Source organism: Schistocerca cancellata, chromosome 4 (assembly GCF_023864275.1).
Source record: "Schistocerca cancellata isolate TAMUIC-IGC-003103 chromosome 4, iqSchCanc2.1, whole genome shotgun sequence".
Classification (NCBI taxonomy): domain Eukaryota; kingdom Metazoa; phylum Arthropoda; class Insecta; order Orthoptera; family Acrididae; genus Schistocerca; species Schistocerca cancellata.
Window position 1 is genome coordinate 538,722,848 of NC_064629.1, and position 21,351 is coordinate 538,744,198.

The 21,351-nt window shown below is 38.5% G+C and overlaps 1 protein-coding gene across 1 annotated transcript in view; it reads left to right on the top strand.

The window, feature by feature from the left end:
• LOC126183377 (protein unc-79 homolog) overlaps window positions 1-21,351 on the top strand; it is an 852,060-nt gene that overhangs the window by 69,729 nt on the left and 760,980 nt on the right. The window contains 1 exon segment of the mRNA XM_049925310.1: window positions 1,462-1,718. Coding sequence (XP_049781267.1) covers window positions 1,462-1,718 — 257 coding nt within the window.

A 21,351-nucleotide genomic window follows, 5' to 3' on the forward strand; every position in this document is an offset into this window, starting at 1 on the left:
CAGTTCTAACAGTGATACTGTGTAATTATGGTGTGGAAAAATACCTGACTCAGTGTTTCCCATTTTTGTGGCATTAAGAAATGTAGTGGTTTTGTAAGTAGCACATTATGTGACAACATTCATAGTGCATTAGGTAGTTGTAGTAGTTAAACAACTGGTTAACCTGAACCACACAGATGGGTGGAAACTTTCATCATCTTGGCTGTCAGTGGTAACCAGTGTACAGATTGACTTCCCTTGCATAGTTCTCCGATTAGGTAATGATTCCAGGCATTTTAACTGAAGGAGCATGACACAGTGACATATCTCATCTTCCATTAGGCACTTTGAGATGGCTCCGCACCATAGCAGCAGGTTCCACCCTATTCACTGATGTTTCTCAATGTAGATCAAATTGTCATCTAAAAAACACCTTGATGATTACCATTGTGCTCCCATAGTCCAGTCAAAACACTTATCCATGTTTTTCTAGCCATGTGGTAACACAGGCAGACTGGAGCAGCAATATATAGAGCTGTACAGGCAGTAGTTTAGTGGTATCATGTAGTAAGTTGTATGGTTTTTAATAGAAATTGACATATCAGATGAAACAAAACATGCTGAAATTTGAGGCATAATACTGACTATGTTATTTCACTGATTTTACAGTACTGCATATGCATTTGATGGTGAGTACTTTTTATGATTTTCTATCCACATAGCCGGCCGGGGTGGCCAAGCGGTTAAAGGCGCTACAGTCTGGAACCGCGCGACCGCTACGGTCGCGGGTTCTAATCCTGCCTCAGGCATGGATGTGTGTGATGTCCTTAGGTTAGTTAGGTTTAAGTAGTTCTAAGTTCTAGGGGAACTAGTGCTCAGAGCCATTTGAACCATCTATCCACATAGGTGAATTCATAGATAAAACTAAATAAGACTACAGGGATGTCACAAAAATGTTTGAGTGTTTTCCCCTAGGGTTCATTCAAACATACACAATTTTTATTAAAACTTCCTTCATCTGGAGAAACCTAGGATTATATAGAACTACCTAATGATGTTCCAACACAGAAAATTAGTAAAGTTGCTCAGTGATTATCACAGCACACTAGCATTTGGTAGTAACTTGGTTTCCCATCCAACCACTCTCATTTAGATTTTCTCGTGGTTTTCATCACCTCTTCGTTTGAAATAGGACTCTGCTGATTTGTTTTCCCATGTCTTGTCCTACCTGACATTGCCTCTAATAATCCTATCATCAGTGAGATGTAAAATCATAATCTTCCTTCGTTTTATTCCTGCACAGAAGCTGCTGGGGGACCAATCTCCAGTTTAGGTCTATGAGCTATTTTTATTTTAAGCCAAATGAAATCTTTGTTCAAGTGAATTATAGCTTAAAATGTGTGAAATTTGTCTTTGAGTACAAATTTTATTTTTGGATTCTTAATTTCAGAAATGTATTACCCTTCACTTTTTTTCCTCCAGTTTGTTGAAAGAAGCAAAACCCTTAAGTGTTGAAGTGAACAGAGAAACTTCAGATATCCACACAAAGGCAACATTGTTAAATGTTCTGAATGTAGCAGACAACATACCAGTTGAAGAGAGGCAATTACTTGGGCGTTATGGTGTATGGCTTTTAGTGGGACTTTGCACACCAAATGAAACAAAACCTGTTGAGATTCTTGGTAGATTGCTGGCCATGTTATTCCACTGGTTTGATATTACTGCATATTCATTTGATGGTGAGTACTGTTTATGATTTATATTTGTGTATATATGAATTCACAGGTACAAACTGTATACAACTGTAGGACATCAGCTTACCATTCATTCTGAAAATGATTTCATGAGGGACACTTCAAGATGAACAAAGCACCATTTAATCAAGTTAATGGTTACTCTGTGTTGTATAAATGTTCAAACTACAGCTTGATGATTTTGGTGCACTAGATAAATGATGTAGTAGCTTGTAGAATTACAGGTAGTATTGGTAGCACTGGTAGATAAAAAAATCTAGATAATTAATGTTGTTATTTTGTACTCAGCAAAATGTTCTTTATCAAAGGCAAGAGTCTCCTGTTATTGATAAGTGTGTAAGTTGTTTGTGAATAACAGAAACATGTTTTGCATAAGCTCAACAAAGTATTGAAGCAATGTCTGATATGATTTTTGAGGGAACTGCATTTTATTGCACTCCGTGATAAATTTGGTTTCTCTCTTTATATGTAACATCCCTCTGTTTCATGTAACAATTCAACAATTTTTCAATAAAACCTGAATTAAACACTGGCATTTTGAATTCTGCTGTAAATAGTGTTTATTTTCAAGAAACAGACAAGAGGATAACTATGTATAACAAAAATGTCCCATAGGTTATCCAGCCCTCTATATAACCTCACTCAGTTTCTAGACAGTTCAATGCTTCCAGTCCCTGGGGGAGTCTAGTAAGACACTGATTGCATACACAATCAAAGGGATCGAAATGAGATAACACCCGATAGGTATGCAATACACTGAAAGTGCTGGTAATGTGGTTTAAGTCTTAACTGACCAGGGGTACGAGGAAAACTATCATAATCTTTACTTACTTTTCATAGTCAATTACAGTTTTACAACTCTATTTCAGACAGAATAAGATGATAGATTATAATTATAAACAAAGGTTTAATACATATTAGAAAAACAAATTTATGTTCGTTAATGAGATGGTAGTGTGTTGAAAGAGAGAATTAGGTTCTTTCAGATAACTCATACGCAGTAACTTCATATTCTGTCAAAATAAGTTGTGGATATAGTCAGTAGTAGTGGTCACCTAATGCTTTGCATAGTTATCTAGTTTCAGCATTTCTCCTGACCAACAACTGGAGCATATGGGAAAGTAGGAATTTACTATACCTGCCATATTACAAACTACCATAACAGTGTCAAAAAGTATTTAATGACATAAAAGAGTTCTCTGTGAAGACTGATGACTTAAAGGGAGAGTAGCTCAGCAATCAGAAAGCTGTACACCATTTGCATGTTCCTTCATTGCATGTTTGCTTAGTGTCGTGTGGCTGTGAAAAAAAGTAGAATAACACTAAATATTTAATCCATTCTATTTGTAAATATATCTGGATAATTTTACAGTGTTAACCCATGTTTTTGTTCGTTGTGTGAATAATGCATGTGAGAATGAAAAAAGAAATGGTGTTGAAAACAAAACTACTTCCCGATGAAACTTCAGAAGCACAATGGCAGAGCGTGGACACACTCCAATTAGTGTCCACTAATAGGTGTCCAGATACTGTTGATCAGACAATGTATGAAGCATATGACAGCAACTTCTTTGCCACCAGCATCCAACTACGACTTACTTTGTGGACTTGCATACATCCTGCAGAGAGGAGATTTCCTTGGAACGTACTCAGGCCATCTATTACGATTTTATGTCATGATGTTTAGAGGAGGAGGAGGAGGAGATCAGTGTTTCATGTTCCGTCGACGAGGTCATTAGAGACGGAGCGCAAGCTCAGGTTAGGGAAGGATGGGGAAGGAAATTGGCCGTGCCCTTTCAAAGGATCCATCCCGGCATTTGCCTGAAGCAATTTAGGGAAATCACGGAAAACCTAAATCAGGATGGCCGGAGATGGGATTGAACTGTCGTCCTCCCGAATGTGAGTCCAGTGTGCTAACCACTGTGCCACCTCGCTCGGTCTCATGATGTTTAGAGGCACTGATTTAATCATGTGGGATTTTACACTATACTGACTTCTCAGAGTCTGAGATTTTGTACAATTCTGTAATTATAAATATTTCTATGTAGACATATACCCTGTCAGTCCAAAAAGCTTTGTGACTGGAATAATAAAAAACTAGAGAAACATTAAGGTTGTGGTTTTGATGCTTCAGTTGTTCCACATATTCTCCACTGGTTGTGTAGAATGCGCAGTGTTCATATAACTGTGTAAAACTGTCAGAAAAGTCCTTTGAGATGTTATTTCACTAAGGTGTCATATTTCCTTGAATGTCATTTAAGTCATCAAAGAATTGACCCTTCATGTGAATTTCTGCACTTCAATCATTTTGTGGTAGGTTTGTATTGAAAATACCGAGTCTCATCATCCTTGATGATTTTTTCTATAAAAGAGTTGTCCACATTTTGCATTTCAGTCAAGTCACCGCAGGTGTTCACGCATCATCGTTTTTACTCAGGAATCAGTGTGTGTGGAACAAACTTTGCACACACATTTCTCTTCTTTAAAATGTTCTGGGGGTATCTTGAACACCTGATTTAGAGATGTCGCCCCATTGCAATTTGTCACACAATAACATTGACACACTACAGTTGCACGTCGTGAACTGCTCAGCACTGTCAGGAATAAAATCACTGAACTTTTTGGACAGGTGGTGTACACATTCTGTTCATACAAATTGCATGTTTCATTCTTGGTGTTGCAGTTATCACAAACTTTTTTATATAAACCTGTAAATCTTGTTCAGGAAGTATGACCAATAAGTGCGTATATTGTAAAAATATCTTGTGTAGCTTGGTTTTGTTACCAACTAACATGCTCAGCTTGTACATAGTTATACAATAAGTAACACACATTAAAGAAAAAAAGAAACAGAAAAATATAAAACTGGTAGTGTCCTCTGTAAACTGTCACTAATACTGTGTGACACTTGCAATTTTCAGATGCAGCTCTTGGTCTTGATACCTGAACATTTGGAGTTCAGTGTTCTGTGGAATTAATGAAGTTGTTTTACCTTTCTTGAAGACAGCTGGAATGCAGTCTTCGGAAGTATCTTCTGTTGCAGGAAACAAGAATATGAAAATGCAGCTTGCTTTGCGACTTACATGTGCAAAATATTGATTCAAACATGAAGTGTTTCAAAGTGTTTTATTATGTTTTCATGGATCACACATTTACCATATCACAGCTTTTCAGGAAGTCATATCTCTGTACATTGATAAGTTCAAGTTTGTTATATATCTTGTTCTCTGTTAATAATAGAGATGACTTTACTTTTGATGTGTTACAAAATTCTTGTTATTTGCTTAATTACTATATTCCAAATAAATTTCCAATGGTGTAGCACTAGAACAGTTTAATAGTGATGTTAGTCAGTACAAGTGTGCTACAACATTGCATGATATTGGCAAATTTGACAAATGTTAGATTATAGATTGTCCTTAGCAGATAACTGCATGATTGTGGAAGTAGTAGCCTGCATATGTAAATTTATTTTGATATGCAATTTGCTGCAGAAATGAGTCAGTGCATGTGCTATTTGTTGAATATGGATATGAAGGCCATACTGAAAGTCATGAGCAACCACTTGGTGAAATTCCAAGTCCAACAATGTAACAAAATTGACTGCAGGATCCCAATCTACAGACTGTACATCACATGTTGCCATATTACAATATTTAGTGTCTGTCACATGACCACAGGCAGTACTTCTAAAATGGCATGTTTCGACAGCAAGCTGTCATTGAATTCCTTGTTAAATAGGGAAAATGTGCTGCCGAAATTCACCCCAGACAACAGTGTGCCTGTGGAGATGTCTTCTTGGCACCACCAGTGTTAGGAGTTGAATGAAACATTTCAAAGATGAAACCATGAATATCCAAGATAAGCCATATAGTAGTCATCCTTGAACTGCCTTCACAGATTGTAGTAAGGGAAGAGTTGTTAAGTTCATTGAAGAAGACAGGCACGTCACAGTAAATGAAGTAACTGGAAAGAGTTGATGAGCTCATTAGAGAAGATGGTCATGCCACAGTTAATGAAATCACTGCAAAGCTTGCAGTTGGACATGCTACAGTGCAGTGAAATGATTCAAAGCTTATTCTATGAAAAAGTTTGTGCTCATTGGGGCCTTCGTTTATTGACCAAAGACCACAAATGTCAGAGATTTCAAAATGAAGGTGATGATTTTTTGATGAGATTGTGACAGGTCACGAAAGCTGGTTCCATCTTTACAAACCTGATTCAAAATGTCAGAGTATGGAATGACACCACTCGGATTTGCCATTGAAGACGAAAGCAAAGACAATGCTGTCTGCTGGGAAAGGTATGGGCACTTTCTTCTGAGATGCACTTGATTGTTTTCTGATTGTTTCTCCTGAACCTTGGTGTCCACAGTATCCAGACCATTTTGAAGTTCTGTTATGCACTGCATGATAGATGCCCTGGAAAGGAGAAGATAATCTTGCAACCGAATGACATCCTTCCTCACAGTGCCTGTGTCATTGTGGATAAAGTCAGGACATTTGCGTGGGAAACTCTTCCGTATCCCCCCTACAATCCACTTGGCACTGTGTGACTACCATCTTTTTGGTTCTTTGTTAAGGAACAGATGTGAAGCCAACATTATGAGACAGTGTAGTCAAGCAGCACATCAGTGTCTTCAGGAAACTGGAATGGAGTTCTGTTGTAAGTGTATTTTCAAACTTGTAGAACAATGGGGAAAATGAGTGCAAAGAAATGAAGACTGTGTTGAAAAGTGACAGAGAGTACTGTATGTAGATTAAGATGATGATCTTAGTTCACAAAAAAAAAAAAAAATTAAAGATCAAAAATATTAAAAAGTGTTACTCATTACTTTCAGTTTAGCCCTCGCACAAGTTGTCACTTTTGTTCAATAAAAAAGCAGTATTTAAAAAATCAATATGTATCTGTCATTAAACTGAAGCCACAGATCCATTCCTTTATGTTTGTCTGTTCATTATAATAATACTATCAAAGCCACAGCAGGAATCCAGGTGTGTTTTTTAGAACAGATTTTAATTATTGAAGTTGTCAAAGAAGGCTTATGGTATATGTCAAGGTGATTAAATCTTATGAAAAATGTTTGAAGTCTCAAGTGAATTTCAAGACATGTAATGGGTCTGCTGTGCCATTCACACTTAACAGATTCATGTACAAAGTACAGTTCAGTTTAATGCTTTTTACACAAATCCATATGTAGTATTAATTAGTAGCATGTCGTTCATAATGGGCAGCTGTCCAAAGATGCTTGCTTTCCAGTTGCTCATTTGCTCTTTTTTTTTGTTGTTGTGAATACATTCAGACCACAGATTAACCTGACATTTAAAAAATGATGGAAACACTTTGCAATTTGATACCAATAGGCATATATTTTAATTTTGTACACCACTATAGTGACTAATGACTGGATTAAGGTATTCAGGAGATCTTTAAGGGCATTAGGGAGCTGATGGAGATACCATGTATCAGGCTGTTAACTGTTGGACAAATGGCAAAGTGCCCCCCCCCCCCTCTCTCTCTCTCTCTCTTTCTCTCCCCCCCCCCCCCCCCCCCGGTTACACACACACACACACACACACACACACACACATAGATACTGGGTATCTGGCTGTTAACTGTTGCACTTGCAGCCAAGTGGTCTCCCTCTTTCCCTCCCTCCCTTCCTCCCTCTCCACCTACAACACCCAATATCCTCCAACATAACTATTTCTTTATGCCATAGCAAATGGACCATTAATCTGCTCCTTCTCATTGTATGAGGTTCCATAAATTTCTGTCTACTTCTGTTATGTGTATTACTTTTCCATTTCATATTTTATATGACACCTTAATTTGTAATATATACCTGTAACCCCACATTCCAATTACCTCTCTGAATTTTCAATCAGCTGTACTTCAGTGCTTTGTTCCAGATGTACAGTTTCAGATATTTCTCCCCCTCACATACATCACTGTTTGATTGCAGTACTGATTTTTTTTCTTTTTTTATAGAAGAAGACATTCTTCACTTGTCCCCATCTATGTATGATGGTATCCTTGATTTTGCCACCATAAGTAATCTTGTTTCCCTGATAAGAGACTTTTCAATTATTTTACCACTGTGTATTTCCCAATTTTAAGCAAGTTTCTATTCTCCTTTCTACTACTTTCAGTTGATTTTGTTTTGTTTATCCTTAACTCATTATGCGCACTATGTGTGTTGTCTGTATTGTCAATGAGATTCTACTGGACTTCTAAACCAGAAAGACAGTGACATCTGTTACTTTTAGACATCTGTTTTTGTTTCCTTTACACCTCTATTTGTCTTTTATTTATTTATTTATTTTTTATTATTATTATTATTATTATTATTATTATTATTATTATTATCTTCTTTCCTTTCTCAGACCTTAGGTCTGGTTAAAAATGGAAAGTGACGCGGACCTTGATCAAGTGTGACTTCCTTTATTATTATTATTATTATTATTATTATTATTCATTCTCTTCATTACTGACTGGATGTACAAATTAAACACCAGTGACAATAACATCCGGCTCTACCTAACTCTTTGTCTTAATATGGTCTTCACTTCCTTGATCTTCCACATTTATTACTCTCACTTGCTTTTTTTAGCTACTGTAGATTACTTGTCTGTTTCTGTATTTATCTTTATAACATTCTGAACATCGTATTCCACTCATAGTACTGGTGGGTTTTACTAGGTTGACAAATGTTCTGACAGTCTCCAGATTTTTCTTTATTATTTCTTCCATTGCTAAGCACAAAGTAAGAATAATTTTTCTGGTACCTAAAGCTGAACTGAAGTCACATTAATCTTTGTCCAGTATCTCATCAGTTTTCTGTTCTTCTGTATATTGTTTAGTTTGCAGCCTGTGTGTATCGTCACACTATTTCTTTGATATCTCCACATTTGTGTGTTTGTTTCTCCTTTGGAACCATGATGATCATGTTTTCTTGTAAATTTGATGGTAGGTCTTCAGTTTCATAAATTTGTAACACTAGATTAAATAACTTCCTAGTTTGTACCCAAAAAATATATCAGAAACTCTTATTACCATGTTTGAACTCATACCATTCAATACTCATCAGAATTCTGGCTGCTTTATTGTGTCACTATCAATGTATCTCTTGTGCATCAATGTCCTCCTCCTCCTCCTCCTCTACCACTCTTCAAGACAGCTCTTCTCCATCATTAACAATATACTTTTTATGTACTCATTCCTTGTATGTGCCATTTTCTGTTTACTTAATAGGTGTTTCCCACCTACATATTTTAGCTTAACATTTTTTTATTGTGGTAGTGAAGTGCTTAAAATACATGACTCATGTTTTGAAGAACTAAGAGTTAAATCCTATCTCTCTCTTATTGATTTAGGTTTTATGCAGTTTCCTTAGATCACTTGAGGTAAATACCAGAGTATTTCCTAAACAAAGTTCTGCTTGATTTTATTCTCATCTCATGTCCTATCTGAGCTTGTGCTCTATCTACACTGATGTTACTGTTGATGAGACATTGCAAGATTAACCTTCATAATTTATGATTCTTTAAAATTTCATTTTACCTTCATGCATCCTGGGACAAATATTCCTTCAACTACCTCACTCTCAGTAGATTTGTGTGTGTTTGCCATATATTCTGATGTAACCTCTTTGCTTTTATTGTTAATATGATTGTAGACTTCCTACATCATCCTTGGTGTGTATCATTATTTTCATCATCATCATCATCAGCAGCAGCAGCCATTTAACATCCTCCACTGGGTAAAGGCCTCTTCTGAACATTTCCTTGCATTTTGGGATTTGGTTATGGGCATCCATATTGCTCACGAGTGGCATCTGACCTTTCATTAGTCCATAATGTCTGTATTTTCTTATATCTTGCAATCTGGAAACAAATTCCTTTGATCCATCTAACATCCATTTGCCTAGCTATATTTGATGCCCACATATTCATTTTAGTTATAATTACACCTTCTTCTGCAATTTGTTTCTTAATACATTTATTTATTTTCTGTCTCGCATACTAATTTCCATCATACATCTCCCATTGCCCGTTGGGCAACTCTCAGTTTTTTTTTAAAGGATTTCAGTCTAAAAATCCATGATTCACTTTTGTGTTTGTTAGCCCCACATTGGGAAGATATTACATTTTGTGCTGGAATTTGTTCTGGTATCCATCTTGGGGAAGTAATTTATGTCAATTAAATTTGTAAAATGCAGATAATGTGTTGAAGTGCCCCAAATTGCAGTAAAATTGAAAAATTAAAGTAACGCAATTACGTGCAACATTTGTAACAAATAAAATAAAAACATTAGGTGAATCTGCTACAGGAATGTAATGAAGGTACATTAGAATTTCTTTTATTTCCACAAAATTTTTCTATTTTGTACCACAGCTGAACAGCAAATTCTGACTTTTCCATGGACTTGCAATAGTGAGTGGAGGAAGATGGTTTTTCACAGAAGATAGTTTTCCGTTGGATTGTCATTATGTGCATGCTTGTGGCACAGAATGTCTACACAGGATTGTGCAACACATACATGATCTACCTAAAGTTTTACCTAAAATTTTGTGGTATGCTCTCTCTGAAAGTTTATAGATATTGTCTCTCTATTCCCTCAAGAAAACTTTGACTGGTTTCGCAGATCTGGACATGCTGCAGCAGTGGCTTATGCCACAATTACAGCAAGCCAATGGTGAGTTTATTTTGCAACAAGATGGTGCTCCAACAAACTTTCATTTGTCAATGCCTCAATGGTGAACTGCTTTAACATTGAATTGGACGATTATCCCATCGTGACTTCTCTTCTTCGGTGGCTTCCACAGTCACCTCACCTTACCCCATTAACTTATGGGGTTAAGTATAAGATCATGTGTTCCTGTGTCCATTGTCACTTATCTGCAAGAATTGCAAGGAAGCATAATTAGTTTGGTTACAGACCTTGACCATGATATTTTGGAACATTTATGCCAGAGTTCGACTATCATTTTGATATTTTCCACATCACTTACAGTGAGTTAAAAACTGGAGGAGATGTTTTAGCCATTGAGATGTGTCTACTTTTTGTAGTTGTTCTGCAGTCATCTTTTGAAACAACGTAGTTACTTATGAATAACACTGCACGAAGGGAACCAACAAAATTATTTATACAGTGTCAGCTGTGGAAGATAATTCCCCATAACTGTAACAAATCTTTTGAATTGGATATAATACAAATGACCATTTGCAAGTCATGAATAAACTATGCAGAGACATATCTGCAGTTATGGTACACACTGAAATCCCACACCACCGTACCATAACATGGCCCTAGAGGAGCAAAAACAAAATGAGCCAGCTCATCTCCACTTACTCAGTGGCAGTGGCATTTTGTTTAGACCCCTGCAGCAGCATGCTATGGTACTGTGGTGCTGATATTTTAATGTATATGAGGTCTGCAGACACATACATACATACACTCCTGGAAATGGAAAAAAGAACACATTGACACCGGTGCGTCAGACCCACCATACTTGCTCCGGACACTGCGAGAGGGCTGTACAAGCAATGATCACACGCACGGCACAGCGGACACACCAGGAACCGCAGTGTTGGCCGTCGAATGGCGCTAGCTGCGCAGCATTTGTGCACCGCCGCCGTCAGTGTCAGCCAGTTTGCCGTGCATACGGAGCTCCATCGCAGTCTTTAACACTGGTAGCATGCCGCGACAGCGTGGACGTGAACCGTATGTGCAGTTGACGGACTTTGAGCGAGGGCGTATAGTGGGCATGCGGGAGGCCGGGTGGACGTACCGCCGAATTGCTCAACACGTGGGGCGTGAGGTCTCCACAGTACATCGATGTTGTCGCCAGTGGTCGGCGGAAGGTGCACGTGCCCGTCGACCTGGTACCGGACCGCAGCGACGCACGGATGCACGCCAAGACCGTAGGATCCTACGCAGTGCCGTAGGGGACCGCACCGCCACTTCCCAGCAAATTAGGGACACTGTTGCTCCTGGGGTATCGGCGAGGACCATTCGCAACCGTCTCCATGAAGCTGGGCTACGGTCCCGCACACCGTTAGGCCGTCTTCCGCTCACGCCCCAACATCGTGCAACCCGCCTCCAGTGGTGTCGCGACAGGCGTGAATGGAGGGACGAATGGAGACGTGTCGTCTTCAGCGATGAGAGTCGATTCTGCCTTGGTGCCAATGATGGTCGTATGCGTGTTTGGCGCCGTGCAGGTGAGCGCCACAATCAGGACTGCATACGACCGAGGCACACAGGGCCAACACCTGGCATCATGGTGTGGGGAGCGATCTCCTACACTGGCCGTACACCACTGGTGATCGTCGAGGGGACACTGAATAGTGCACGGTACATCCAAACCGTCATCGAACCCATCGTTCTACCATTCCTAGACCGGCAAGGGAACTTGCTGTTCCAACAGGACAATGCACGTCCGCATGTATCCCGTGCCACCCAACGTGCTCTTGAAGGTGTAAGTCAACTATCCTGGCCAGCAAGATCTCCGGATCTGTCCCCCATTGAGCATGTTTGGGACTGGATGAAGCGTCGTCTCACGCGGTCTGCACGTCCAACACGAACGCTGGTCCAACTGAGGCGCCAGGTGGAAATGGCATGGCAAGCCGTTCCACAGGACTACATCCAGCATCTCTACGATCGTCTCCATGGGAGAATAGCAGTCTTCATTGCTGCAAAAGGTGGATATACACTGTACTAGTGCCGACATTGTGCATGCTCTGTTGCCTGTGTCTATGTGCCTGTGGTTCTGTCAGTATGATCATGTGATGTATCTGACCCCAGGAATGTGTCAATAAAGTTTCCCCTTCCTGGGACAATGAATTCACGGTGTTCTTATTTCAATTTCCAGGAGTGTACATACATACATACATACAAATAAAAAATTAATTATATAGCTTCATGACTACCCTTAGTATAAGGCTTCCCAGGCAAGCAGGTATTTAGCTGGGTGGACTTTCAATTGCCTTCTGCTCATGAGACATCTATGGTGCGTACCAATTTTAAGAACAACATGCCCATACAAACTGGTGAACTACTGGTCAGCACTCTCGCCCATCTCAACAAGAGGTGTTCTGAGGATGACCCTACTGAACACACACATATGATTATAAGGAACAGTTATCATAACAGGATACAGTTGTGTCATAATGTTTTCCATTATTGTTAAAAGGAAAGAGAATACCTTTGAAAACATGTCCCTATTTTATATACAAAAGTATCTAGATGGTATTATAAGTGGCCTGAAATCAGTTAAGAGACTCCTAAATCATACAATGTTGATATAAAATGCCAATTTTCAGCAAGTAAGAAACCTAAAATTTAAGAAACTTAGTAAATATCTCATTGTATGTGGACTGCATAAAATACTTAAATTCCAGGAATGGGGTGGTGAAATATAAGGGACTAATAAACAAAGATTTTGTCAAGTTACCAAAATAATAAGTAGACAAAGGTGTTACAAGCATTTGGAACACACTAAAGAAAGTGAATGGCACCCTTGAGAAATCACGTGGTCTCATTTTGAATTCAGTATGCCAGTCATACCATATTACATTAAAGCTTTTCTTCTCCTTTTCTTTTCCTTTCTTCTTTTTTCCTTTTTTTTTCTTTTACTGTGAATCTTTATATGCCAAATCCATTGCAATGTTTCAAGTTGCAGAGATTTGATCATTTCATAGTTGCTTGTAAAGATCATGCAAGTTGGTGGAACTGTGGTCAAGAAGCTCCTGAACCAAGTATAGGATGCACATCTTCACCAGTCTGTGTTAACTGCTAAAACAAACATTCACACTCTAATAATGAGTCCCATCTTCACAGAAGAAAATAAAGTACAAAAAGTCAAGGTTGTAAGATGTATGCCATGCACTGAAGTAAAGAAATAATTTAAAGCCATACAGTCTCCATCATTTCTTACCTCATTTGCATCAGCCTTCATAAAGTCCAATGTTAGTGTATCAACACAGACATGAGCAGTAAATCCCACTGACAGTTGTTACTGCACAGCCAAACTGCACATTTCTCTAAGTGCCAGAGAACTAGTTACAAAGACTTGAAAGGCTTACAATGGGACACCAATACCCCGAAAAATAAAGAACTCACCTGCAGTGATTGGTCTGATATATAGTATCTGCATGTGTGAGTGATGTAGTTGCACACAGGAATAATAGCAAAGTATTTGTTTTGCAAATAAAAAACGCCTTCACGACAATACAGCTCTGATGTGAGTTACACGAAAAGATAACTTGGGCTCAGATTTTTAAGCACTAAAGATGGGGAAATTATTTTTTATGTTCTAAAATACTCAAAATATGTGACAACAAAGTAAAAATACTGAATTATAATTCAGTTTATTTATGTGGACATGAACAATCTGCAGTACTCACGAATGCAATTTATGCTACACTTCACTGATAGTGCTGAACAACTACAATACACAGTGAGATTCATCCTCAAGTTCACCATCACAAATGATTGGTTATTATCCTGAAACACTGCCTCCGCATCACAAGTTGTCAGTCTGGTAAATTTATAGGTCATATCTCTCACACTCACAGCGATATCATCCTTGAAATGACCATCTAACATATTTAAAAATTTTGCACTTAGTTTGAAACCCACTATTGTTTTCAAACACATAATGGAATTAATTTTTAACATCTGTACTGCAAATCAACAAAGACTGTTAAGTTTTTGTTCAGTATCATGAACATCCTGAACTGTTCCTGAAAGAAGGTCGTCTCCCCCTCCCCCCCCCCCCCCCCCCTCCTTTTCAAGTTTGTCAATGGTGCTGCTAAGGAAAGACAAGTTTGTGGATGTGTATGCAATGTTATTTTCTTAACACTGTGTCACTTAACATTTACTGAAGGATTCCAACCAAAGTTACATCATCATTGTCCAGTACGTTGACTACCGAGGCAAAATTTTCTTCATAACACTGGACTACAATAAGCCAAGATCCCCATTGCATTGTTACTGGGGTGGGTGGCAATGGCACATTGGGATTTTTAGTCTTACATACGTGAATCATTCTTGGCAACTTAACGAACAATCATATCCCGTTAGGTACAAATTTATCCTCACTGGGACATACTGCTCTAGTTTACTTACATAGTCTGTGCAATCCATGTAATGTGGATAATTTTAGAATAACCAACAACAAAACCTGCCTTCTTTGTACATCTACATAGCTATCTGCAAGCCACTGTATGGTGTGTGGTGGAGGGTACCCTGTACCACTACTTTCATTTCCTGTCCTATTCCACTTGCAATTAGTGTGAGGAAAAAACAACTCTCTGTATGCCTCTATATGAGCCCTAATTTCTCATATCATATCTTCATGCTCCTTATGCGCAGTTTATGTTGGTGGCAGTAGAATTGTTTGGCATTCAGCTTCAAATGCTGATTCCTAAATTTTCTCAATAGTGTTTTTCGAAAAGAACATTGCCTTCCCTCCAGGGATTCCCATTTGAGATCCCGAAGAAACTCCATAAAACTTACGTGTTGTTCAGACCTACTGGTAACAAATCTAGAAGCCTGCCTCTGAATTGCTTCAATGTCTTCCTTCAGTCCGACCTTGTATGGATCCCAAACACACAAGCAGTGCTCAAGAATAGGTCGCACCAGCAACCTATATGCTATATCCTTTACAAGTGAACCACTCTTTCCTAAAATTCTCCCAATAAATTGAAATTGACTATTTGTCTTCCATATCACAGATGTCACATGCTGGTTCTGCCTCATATCATGTTGCAGTATCTGTTATTAACAGAAAAACATTGTTGAACTTCATACTACATGGTTAAAAATTTGCATTGCTTAATTAAATAATCTTTCAACTTTCTCATGGTTCACTTCAGTCATTTCTTGGCTAGTTAGTGGAAAACACTTCTTTGAAATCACTTCATTACTTTTTTTTAATACCCCAACAATGACATTTTGAACTTCACTGCCACTAGAGTCCGAAGTTTCGTCTGACATAACACAGATTTTCTCATTTTGACACATCAACTAACAGACCCGAACTATTTGAAACAGTTAACGCAGAACAGGGAATCAGTGATCATAAAGCAGTTACTGCATCAATGATTTCAGCCGTAAATAGAAATATTAAAAAAGGTAGGAAGATTTTTCTGTTTAGCAAAAGTGACAAAAAGCAGATTTCAGAGTACTTGATGGCTCAACACAAAAGTTTTATCTCAAGTGCAGTTAGTATTGAGGATCAGTGGACAAAGTTCAAAACCATCGTACAATATCCATTAGATGGGTATGTGCCAACCAAGATCGTAAGAGATGGAAAAGAGCCACCGTGGTACAACAAAAGAGTTAGAAAACAGCTGCGGAAGCAAAGGGAACTTCACAGCAAACATAAACATATCAAAGCCTTGCAGACAAACAAAAATTTACGCAAAGTGAAATGTAGTGTGAGGAGGGCTATGCGAGAGGTGTTCAGTGAATTCAAAAGTAAAGTTCTATGTACTGATTTGGCAGAAAATCCTAATAAATTTTGGTCTTATGTCAAAGTGGTAGGTGGATCAGAACAAAATGTCCAGACACTCTTGACCAAAATGGTACTGAAACAGAGGATGACAGACTAAAGACCGAGATACTAAATGTCGTTTTCCAAAGCCGTTTCACAGAGGAAGACTACACTTTAGTTCCTTCTCTAGATTGTCACACAGATGACAAAATGGTAGAAATCGAAATAGATGACAGAGGGATAGAGAAACAATTAAAATCACTCAAAAAAGGAAAGGCCGCTGGACCTGTTGGGATACCAGTTCGTTACACAGATACACAGAGTATGCGAAGGAACTTGGACCCCTTCTTGCAGCAATGTACTGTAGGTCTCTAGAAGAGCATAGCGTTCCAAAAGATTGGATAAGGGCACAGGTCATCCCCGTTTTCAAGAAGGAAAGTCAGACAGATGTGCAGAACTGTAGATCTATATCTGTAACGTCGATCAGTTGTAGAATTTTGGAACATGTATTATATTCGAGTATAATGACTTTTCTGGAGACTAGAAATCTACTCTGTAGGAATCAGCATGGGTTTCAAAAAAGACGATTGTATGAAACCCAGCTCGCGGTATTCGTCCACAAGACTCGGAGGGCCATAGACATGAGTTCCCAGGTAGATGCCGTGTTTCTTGACATCCGCAAGGCATTTGATACAGTTCCTCACAGTTGTTTAATGAACAAAGTAAGAGCATATGGACTATCAGAGCAATTGTGTGATTGGATTGAAGAGTTCCTAGATAACAGAACACAGCATGTCATTCTCAATGGAGAGAAGTCTTCCAAAGTAAAAGTGATTTCAGGTGTGCCACAGGAGAGTGTCATAGGACTGTTTCTATTCACAATATATATAAATGACCTTGTAGATAACATCGGAAGTTCACTGAGGCTTTTTGCGGATGATGCTGTGGTATATCGAGAGGTTGTAACAATGGAAAATTGTACTGAAATGCAGGAGGATCTGCAACGAATTGACGTATGGTGCAGGGGATGACAATTGAATCTCAATGTAGACAAGTGTAATGTGCTGTGAATGCATAGAAAGAAAGATCCTTTATCATTTAGCTACAATATAGCAAGTCAGCAACTGGAAGCAGTTAATTCCATAAATTATCTGGGATTGGGCATTAGGGGTGATTTAAAATGGAATGACCATATAAAATTAATCATCGGTAAAGCAGATGCCAGACTGAGATTCATTGGAATAATCCTAAGGAAATGAAGTCTGAAAACAAAGGAAGTAGGTTACAGTACACTTTTTCGCCCACTGCCTGAATACTGCTCACCGGTGTGGAATCCGTACCAGATAGGGTTGACCGATGAGATGGAGAAGATCCAACAGAGAGCAGCACGCTTTGTTACAGGATCATTTAGCAATCGCAAAAGCGTTACGGAGATAATAGATAAACCGCAGTGGAAGACTCTGCAAGAGAGACGCTCAGTAGCTTGGTACGTGCTTTTGTTGAAATTTCGAGAACATACCTTCACCGAGGAGTCAAGCAGTATATTGCTCCCTCCTACGTAAATCTGGCGAAGAGACCATGAGGATAAGATCAGAGAGATTAGAGCCCACACAGAGGCATACAGACAATCTTTCTTTCCACGAACAATATGAGACTGGAATAGAAGGGAGAACCGATAGAGGTACTCAAGGTACCCTCCGCCACACACCGTCGTGTGGCTTGCAGAGTATGGATGTAGATGTAGAAATGAATTTGTTGTAGATTTCACTAATAAAACTTCTGAAGGTAATTTTTCTTAACATTAAAATGTGATGGTTTGAATATATGGAGAGTAACTTTCTTGACATTAGATTATTTACCTTAGACAGAGGCATGTCATTTAACAAAATGTCCTACATCAATATCCACATTAAACCGAAAATGTATCAGGTGCTGCAGGAGAACCTGGAACTGCATCGCTAATTAGAGGTCCCTCCCACCTCCCCCCTGCCCCCCCCCCCCCAAAAAAAAAAAAAAAAAAATTATTCTATGAAGTATAAACCTGCTGCAAGCCAGGTAACCAAAGGATGATGGTTTCATCAGCTGTGAAATTGAAAGAATATGTTTTTTGCCCTACAGATGTTGTGTAACTTGAGAGTGCTGTTCAGCAGCTGATAAGATGATAAACACACAGCAGCAAGCTGATATGCAGATTGGAATACCATAAACTCTGCATTTAGGGCAGCAGATGTTTATAGATTAGATTAGATTAATACTTGTTCCATAGATCATGAATACGACACTTCGTAATGATGTGGAACGTGTCAGGTTAATAAAAGATGTCTGTACAAGGTATTACATTACACAAAATATTGCATGACACTAATGTTTAAGTTGGTTTTTTTTTCTCCCTTCATTAATTAATATCTAAAAATTCAGCCAATGAGTAGAATTAGTTGTCATCTAGAAATTCTTTTAATTTATTTTTAAATGTTGGTTGGCTATCTGTCAGGCTTTTGATGCTGTTTGGTAGGTGACCAAAGACTTTTGTGGCAGCATAATGTACCCCTTTCTGTGCCAAAGTCAGATTTAACCCTGCATAGTGAAGATCATCCTTTCTCCTGGTGTTATAGCTATGCACACTGCTATTACTTTTGAACTGGGTTGGATTATTAACAACAAATTTCATAAGTGAATATATATACTGTGAGGTTACTGTGAGGATCCCTAGATCCTTAAATAGATGTCTGCAGGATGACCGCAGGTGGGCTCCAGCAATTATTCTGATTACACGTTTTTGAGCAATGAATACTTTTCTACTCAATGATGAATTACCCCAGAATATGATGTCATATGAAAGCAGTGAATGAAAGTAGGCATAGTAAGCTAATTTACTGAGATTCTTATCACCAAAATTTGCAATAACCCTAATAGCATACATAGCTGAACTCAGACGTTTCAGCAGACCATCAATGTGTTGCTTCCAGTTTAACCTCTCATCAATGGACACACCTAAAAATTTTGAAAATTCTACCTTAGCTACAGACTTCTGTTCAAAGTCTATATTTATTACTGGAGTTGTGCCATTTACTGTACAGAACTGTATATACTGTGTTTATCACAATTTATAGAGAGTCCGTTTGCTGAGAACCACTTAATAATTTTTTGAAAAACATCATTTACAATTACATCACTTAGTTCTTGGTTTTTGGATGTTATTACTATACTTGTATCATCATCAAAAAGAACTAACTTTGCATATTCATCAATGTGGAATGGTAAGTCATTAATGTATGTCAAGAACTGTAAAGGACCTAAGACCAAACCCTGTGGGACCCCATACTTGATAGCCCCCCAGTTTGAGGAATCAGCTGTTGTTTTAACATTACATGAACCACTTGTTTCAACTTTCTGCATTCTTCCAGTTAAGTATGAATTAAACCATTTGTGCACTGCCCTCCTCAAACCGTAATGATTTAGCTTATCTAAAAGAATTCCATGATTTACACAATCAAAGGCCTTTGAGAGATCACAAAAAATACCAATGGGTGATGTCCGGTTATTCAGAGCATTTAATATTTGATCAGTGAAAGCGTATATAGCATTTTCTGTTGAAAAGCCTTTCTGAAAACCAAACTGACATTTTGTTAGTATATTATTAAAACAGTTTCTTCCTTATTTATGTAACATGAAACAGAAATGAAATAAACTGAAAGACCTAGTATATTTATAAAAAATAATGTGAATGTTATGTGCTTATAACTGAAAAGCAGGTTATTGTGGAATTATAGCAAAAATTTTCAAAATATTTATTTGCATTAAAAACTATTTATTTGTCTAAAATAATTGTGGTGGAAGGTGTGTGATGAAATCCTAGTACACTGCTGCATAATACAAAGCCTGGGTCTACAAGTCAGTGTGTGCCTTGATGTAAAGTCTATCCAGGTTTGGTAGCATTGGCACTGATCAGGAGTTACTCCAAATGAGGAGCCGTGGAGCAGTCGGCACAATATAACTCTGCATTATGACTGGTCTCTTGGAGGCCGTTCACCCACCTAAGTACTGCTGAGGCAGAGGTATATAGCATGGACTATTATTGGCACACGACTTATGGAGGAAACCAGCTTTGTGCTGGCTGTGCCTCATGTCATCGATCAGAATACTGCCAGATGGAAAGAATAGTGCCTGGTGTGGTGGAAATCTGGGTCCCCAACAGTAATAAGCCACCTTGTCTTTGTTGTTGTGCTGGCTTGGTACCAAGAACTGTTATCCTTGACCTGGCTTGCTGACATCTGCACAGGAGGCATGATGCTAGGGCACCTGCTAGATGCGGGTGTGCTGTGGTTGCTGTCTGATCAGTGTTTAGGTGTGGATACCTCACTTTCAGTGTCAGATCTTCCCCTACCTCTGCCCAGAATGGAAAAACTACACCGAAGAGCAAATAAAATGGTTTTAGAGAAGAGACTAAAGCATCAAAGACTAAATAAGCAGCCATTGTATATGATGAAACTTTAGAAATGTACATTGTCAGTAGTTTAAAGGAACTACCAAGACCCCTCTACTCAACCTCCAAAGGCCTTGAACTCTTCACTAAGGTGCGAGAGAGAGACAAATGTCTTCAACAGAAAAATTTTAAAGCTTCTGCTACCCCTATACTATGGAACTATCACCTACATAGACAAGTGTGAAAGGGCAAAGAGGGGAGTGTCAGTAATGTTGTCACAGTATATGTTGTGTCATTTGAGATAACAGTGTGTTTCATTTACTTCCCTGTTTGGGAACTACTGTATAGTGCATTCTTGTGGTCTATCAACCACTTCTCACCACTATTCCTCCTTTTGGGACATATCAGTGCATGTAGTGTCCATTGATACTGTAACTCTATCTGTACAAGAGCTCAAGAGGTAGAGAATCTCCCCAGTTCAGAAAACATTTGCCTCATCAATACAGGGAAAATAGCACATTGTAGTTCAACAACTCAGTCATTCTCTGCTACTGATCTCTCTCACTTGATCTAAGACCTAGGGACAGTGTTTTAAGGATTGAGTAAGGATACTGGGCTTTTATTTTATAAGAAACTGATTTGTTTTCCATGTCTAAGGAATTTAAAAACACAAGCCCTCAAAGCACTTGACATC